This window comes from Rhincodon typus, chromosome 46, assembly GCF_021869965.1.
Source record: "Rhincodon typus isolate 14 chromosome 46, sRhiTyp1.1, whole genome shotgun sequence".
Taxonomy (NCBI): Eukaryota; Metazoa; Chordata; class Chondrichthyes; order Orectolobiformes; family Rhincodontidae; genus Rhincodon; species Rhincodon typus.
This window is the reverse complement of record NC_063377.1, coordinates 6,139,072-6,145,453: the sequence shown is the minus strand read 5'-3', so window position 1 is coordinate 6,145,453 and position 6,382 is coordinate 6,139,072. Positions and strand designations below refer to the sequence as shown.

The 6,382-nt window shown below is 48.6% G+C and overlaps 1 protein-coding gene across 1 annotated transcript in view; it reads left to right on the top strand.

Moving 5' to 3' along the window:
• LOC125487870 (NAD(P)H-hydrate epimerase-like) overlaps window positions 1-6,367 on the top strand; it is a 6,834-nt gene extending 467 nt beyond the window's left edge. The window contains exons 2-3 of the mRNA XM_048620339.1: window positions 1,242-1,350; window positions 5,704-6,367. Of these exons, the coding sequence (XP_048476296.1) occupies window positions 1,242-1,350; window positions 5,704-5,946 (352 nt within the window). The 3' untranslated portion in view covers window positions 5,947-6,367. The remainder of the gene's footprint in view (window positions 1-1,241; window positions 1,351-5,703) is intronic.
• The last annotated feature ends 15 nt before the right edge of the window (window positions 6,368-6,382 follow it).

Genomic DNA, 6,382 nt, shown 5'->3' with positions numbered 1-6,382 from the left:
CACACACACACACACACACAATGTGCAAACTCCACACGGACAGTTGCCCGAGGGTGGAGTCGAACCCGGGCCCCTGGTGCCCTGCTAACCACTGAGCCACCATGCTGCCCCTTGCCCCAAGTCCAGTGGCTTGTCCCCAGGGTGGTGCCTGCTGGTCTGCATCGTGCCAGTGGACAGTCTCTCCTTACAAGTGCCTGGGCATTTTACTAGCTATTCCCCTCACCCTCCAGCAGTGCTCTTTGGCTGCAGATGCCCTCGACCGTGCTGCTGGGTAGCCCTGCCTTGCGAGTGCCTCAGGGTATTTTACTGCTTGGGTGAGAGGGATGGATCAGTGCCTGTCATTGTGCCCCTGGTACGGGATAGCAGATCGGCGCTGCAGTTCAGCGGTGCCTGACTGGCAGGGTTGTGGAGTGGGCTCGATGGAGGAAGGGACCACTGGGCAGGAGAGGTCTCAATGCTGCAAGCAAACCCTGTTGTAAATACCTGGGATGGAGGAAGGCCACACAGCAGCGGGGGTTGGGGCAGTGACTGAGATGGGATTTACACAAACGTCCCATTGCTGCTACCTCTGTGGCCAGTCGGGGCACCAAACGAGGAGCGTGTCGCTCCTGTATTCCAGGGAAAGCGTGGCAATGGGAATGAAATTGGAGGGGCGGGGGGACATTTGTCTGGGTTGTGACTGGTGACAGTGGAGGAGATGATAAATTGGTAGCGTGAGCAGTTCTCTCCTGCTCTCATCGTGGTCTGTTCCTTCTCTGCGCGACAGCAGAGAATCAATAGGAGGAAAAACACAGATTAGGCAGCAGTGGGATCTGGGTGTTCTTGTGCACGAAACACTGAAAGTTAGAGCACAGGCCAGCGTATGTGCAAATGAAAACATGGGTCACCCAGCTGCTATTGGGAGGAACAAGGGATGCTCAGAACCAGAGGCCCTTCTATTTAAACCCCTTACCCCTCATTAATGGGTGAATCACAAAATCCTCTTGTCCTTGCACAGCCCTTCCTCCCAGCCTCCAGTGTCCTCTGAACTTTGAGTTCCCTCCACAGGTCAGCCTTCCTTACCGTGGGGATGATGTCTGATGATTTTTTTATTAAAACAGGGATGGCATCAGATGAAGGGGGTCAAACAGATTGGCAGTGCAGTTTTTGATTTTAATCTGTGCTGAGTGAAGTCTCTCTCTCTCTCTCTCTCTCTCTGTCTGTCTCTGTCTCCCTGTCTCTCTCTCCCTGTCGCCCCACAGTCAGGAAGAGGCCCAGGCCATTGACCAGGAGTTGTTTAGCGAATACAAGTTCAGCGTGGACCAGCTGATGGAGTTGGCAGGCTTGAGCTGTGCAACTGCCATTGCTAAGGTAAGTCCCCAACTGCCATGAAGTTAGTTTTGAAACTCTGTATTTAGAAGCATTGCAATAAGATTGGTTGTTTGTACGTGGTCTCTTTGTCCTTTCCTTTCAATGTAAAACAGTATGGATTCACATTCATGTTTCCTTTGCTATTTAAAGTTTGATTTGTCTTCACTCCCATTTCTGCACCAGCAAAAACAATGAAATGTTCTCTTATCTGTAATTTCGTGTGTCGTGATGTTTTGTAAATAATTCCAAGATCCTTGTTAATTTGAATAAAGGGTTGGTTAACAAGAACATTAAGTAGTACAGGTTTGTGGGTTTTTTTATCTATTTGCGGTGCCTGACTATGTCTTCAAAATCTTCCCGAGTGTCGTGGAGCCGCCAGGGTACAGCAACGGGAGAACCTGGTCAAGTGTGTGCACCCCCCCCTCCAAAAACCCCCAGCCATCCTTCTTACAGAGTCTCGATTGGGCGGGAGTTACGCCTGGTCACCTTGCAATAATCCTTCAATCCTGGGCTGTTCACTGTTACACAGTCATGGAGTCATACAGCACAGAAACAGACCCTTCGGCCCAACTCGAACATGCTGACCCAGTATCCTAAATTAATCTAGTCCCGTTTGCCAGCATTTGGCCCTTATCCCTCTAAACCCTTCCGATCCATGTACCGTCCAGATGCCTTTTAAATGTTGTAACTGTACCAGCCTCCACCACTTCCTCTGGCAGCTCGTTCCATACACGCACCACCCTCTGCGTGAAAAAGTTGCCCCTTGGATCCCTTTTACATCTTTCCCCTCTCACCTTAAACCTATGCCCCTCTCGTTTTGGACTCCCCTACCCTGGGGAAAAGACCTTGGTTATTCACCCTATCCATGCCCCTCATGATTTTATAAACTTCTATAGGGTCACCCCCTCAGCCTCTGACGATCCAGGGAAAATAGTCCCAGCCTATTCAGCCTCTCCCTGCAGGATAATTGTGTGTCGGTGTGTCTAAGTGATTTTATTTTTAAATGGGGATAGCATCAGCTGAAGGGGCTGACTCTGGAGTCGGGCAGATGCCAGTGCAGTTTTTTGTTTAGACTGTCTGTCTGTGTGACTCTGTCTCTCACTGCTGAGCAAGCCACTGGGTGCGCTGTGGGAAGTCGCTGGTGATGGAGCTTATCGATCGATTACGTTGAGCACGTGCAAAGGGGGACTCTTTCTTTCCGCCATCAAATTTTACTTCAACCTCTCATAGAATCCTGACTGTGCACTAAGAGGCCATTCGGCCCATCGAGTGTGCAGTGACCCAGATGCACCTCCCACGTCCCCAACCCCGAGACTCCCCTAGCCTGCACATCTTTGGACTGTGGGAGGAAACTGAAGCACCCGGAGGAAACCCACACAGACACGGTGGGAGAATGTGTAAACTCCACACAGACAGTCGCCCGAGGGTGGAATCGAACCCGGGTCCCTGGTGCCGTGAGGCAGCGGCGCTAACCACTGAGACACTGTGCTGGCAACTTTTATGAATTTCACGTGACTCTGTTACAGCGTTGTCACTTGCAAGTTTTGAATTGATTTATTTTCATTGTTTTCCAGAAAGTTTCTAAGGGGCTTCAAAATGTCGTTAATTGATGAGCCCTTTTTGGTTGCACATGGAGGGTGTTACTTTGATGAAAATTGAAGTTTGCTAGAGGATTTGGTTTTGCTTTGTTGGCCTGTTCAGGGGCTGTCACAAGTTCAGTTTTATGTGAGTTTATTGGTGCTCAAACGAGAAAGAGGGGCCGAAGCATTTGATTGATTATTGTCATGTGTACCTAGGTACAGTGAAAAGTTTTTTGTTTTGCATGCAGTACAGGCAGACCCTACCTTACAAAGTGCATTAGGGTGATAGAACAGAGCGAGGAATACAATGTTATGGGTGCAGAGAAGGCGCACAAAGAGCGAGATCAACATTTAAATTTAAAATTTGAGAGGTAATTCAGAAATCTAATAACAGTGGGGAAGAAGCTGTTCTGGAATCTGTTGGTCCATGTGTTTAAGCTTTAGTATCTTCTGACCAACAGAAGAAGTTGGAAGAGATTACAACCAAGGTGGGAGGGGGTCTTTGACGTTGGCTGCCTTCCTGAGGCAGCGAGAAGTGTAGATGGTGTCACTGGATGGAAGGTTTGTACATGTTTAAGTTTTTGTATCTTTGTCATTTAGAGAGAGGGAAGTGGGCACCGTAGGGCTGGAGTGTGCTATCTTCCCCGCCCCCCCCCACAACACCATTTGATTTAAGTCCCTTCTTCCCCCTCCTACTCTTCCTCTACTTCTGTTCTTGTTGCACTGGCCCAAGGGTTGGGCAGTGCTTAATGCATTAATTATTTAATCAGTTAAATGGGTTCAGATATAAAAAAACTACTGAGGGGCTACCTTCTGGTATATGTCATGAGGGCTGCATCACCAGCTTTGCTCTTTTCCTGTGACATTTTGCTGCTGTTAGAGTGAGCGACGAGGGTTTTTAATCAGATTATTTAGGTCATCAATTGCTGACGCATGTAGTTTACTCTTTCATACAGTAACTCTCACCCAGTTTAACAAGAACAGAAATTGCAGGAAAATCTCAGCAGGCCTGGCAGCGTCTGTGGAGGGAGAGAACAGATTTGACACTTCAAGTCTGGTTCGTAGTCCATTGAAAGTGGAGTCGCAGGTAGACAGGGCGGTGAAGAAGGTGTTTGGTACGCTTGTCTTTATTGGTCAGTGCGTTGAGTATAGGGAGTTGGGAGGGTCATGTTGCAGGTGTACAGGACGTTGGTTAGGGCCACTTTTGGAATACTGTGTTCAATCCTGGTCTTCCTGCTATAGGAAGGATGTTGTGAAAGGGTTTAGAAAAGATTTACAAAGATGTTGGAGGGTTGGAACTATAGGGAGAGGCAAAATAGGCTGGGGCTACTTTGCCAGGAGCATTGGAGGCTGAGAGGTGACCTTATAGACATTATAAAATCATGAGGGGCATGGATAGGGTGAATAGCCAAGGTCTTTCTTTCCACAGAGGTAGGAAAGTCCAAAACCAGAAGGCTTGGGTTTACGTGAGAGGGGAATGATTTAAAATGGACCCAAGGGACAGCTTTTTCACACAAAAGGGTGGTGCGTGTATGGAACGAGCCGCCAGAGGAAGTGGTGGAGGCTGGTACAATTACAACATTTACGAAGCATCTGGATGGGTAGATGAATAGGAGGGGTTTAGAGGGGTAGGGGCCAAATGCAGGCAAGAGGGACAAGAGTAATTTAGGATATCTGGCTAGCATGGACGAGTTGGACCGAAGGGTCTGTTGATGTATAACTCTGACTCCCAGTCCAGTGATCCTTCATCAGAATATTTTCATCTCTTTCTGCTCTCGCGCTCGCTCGCTCTCCCCAGTTTAGCAACCCATTTGTCTTTTGCACTGGGCTGCTGCCTCCTTCGAGACTATATAATGAAGCATTTCGCATCCCCTTTTAGGTTCTGATGAAGAATCACACTGGACGCCGAATTATTAACTCTGTTTCTGTCCCTCGACAGAACCCCTCTGCTGCAGCATTCTGATTTTATTTCAAATTTCCAGCGCCTGCAGTGTTTTGTATTTGTTCGGGTGGACACGTAGATGGCAGGGTGTTTGGGGGTGGGGTGGAACATTGTTTGGCGTAAAGCAGAGAATTGAAACATCTCTGTGAGAGGTGATCTCATTGAAACATGTCCAATCCTTAAGGGCTTTACAGGGTCAATACTGAGAGGGTGTTTGTGGGGGAGATCAATTAACAGGGCAAAGCGGGAGGGGAAGTGGAGTTGAACCATGATTAAATAGCCTACTTCCACTCCTAGTTCTTGTGTTTTGGGAACGAGTCTGCTATCTCCCTCTTTATTAATTCACGGGATGAGGGCGTCGCTGGCCGGGCAGCATTTATTGCCCATCCCTAATTGCCCCAGAGGGTAGTTAAGAGTCAACCACATTGCTGTGGGTCTGGAGTCACATGTAGGCCAGACCAGGTAAGGATGGCAGTTTCCTTCCCTAAAGGACATTGGGTTAACAATCAACAATGGATTCATGGTCATCATTAGACTCTCAATTCCAGATATTTATTGAAATCAAGTTCCACCATCTGCTGTGGCGGGATTTGAACCCAGGTCCCCAGAACATTCCCTGGGTCTCTGGATTAAAGTCCAGCGATAATACCACTAGGCCATCACCACCTCTCTCAAATAATCCATGTCCGTTACCTCTTTTGGCTCGGGTGCTGTTTTAACTTGTGCTGGATTTCCGTGGGAAACATCTTCTGCTGTTCGAGGCTCGACACTTGAGACATGTTTCCCAACTTTGCCGTCTCCATTACTCGCTTCTCTCCCCTGTCTTGCCAGGCGTACCCTTTGTCGTCACTAAGGAAAGAGACCCCCACCGTGTTGGTGCTGTGTGGACCGGGGAATAATGGTGGAGATGGACTGGTGTGTGCGCGGCACCTCAAACTGTTTGTAAGTTCAGACACACTGCACTCATTTAATCAGAGAAGCAAGGTTCCTCGGTATGCTTTTAACAATGAGCGTACGGCTTTCCCCACGGTGTCCCATCAAACACTCCCAGGGACAGGGACGGCATGGGGTTAGATTAAGAGGAAAGCTCAGGAAAGTATAAATCATGCTTGTAGGAGCGACAGGAGATGCACAGGAACAAACCCCCGAGTGCTGAAAATGTAGAATGTGAAGACTGTGTGAAGTCAGCATAGTTTCCCTTGAAGGTAGAGGAGTGATCTAAATGTGGGTCTAAGGTGATGTGATGGGGTCAATCGAACCGAGTGTTGGAGTGCAGGACACAGGGAGGAGAGCCCTTGTGAATGTAGAGCAAGCTCTACCATGGTTCAATCGAATATCGAAACAGGCTGGAGGGAGTAAACAGGTACTTCAGTGTTCATCAACAGCAGGGGATGTGCGGGCTTGAAATCATTCTCTCCATCTCTATCCCTCTCGCACACGTCCGTCTGTCTCTCTCTCTCTCTCTTCCTCCCCCTCTGTCTGTCTGTCTGTCTCTCTCTACCCCCCCCCC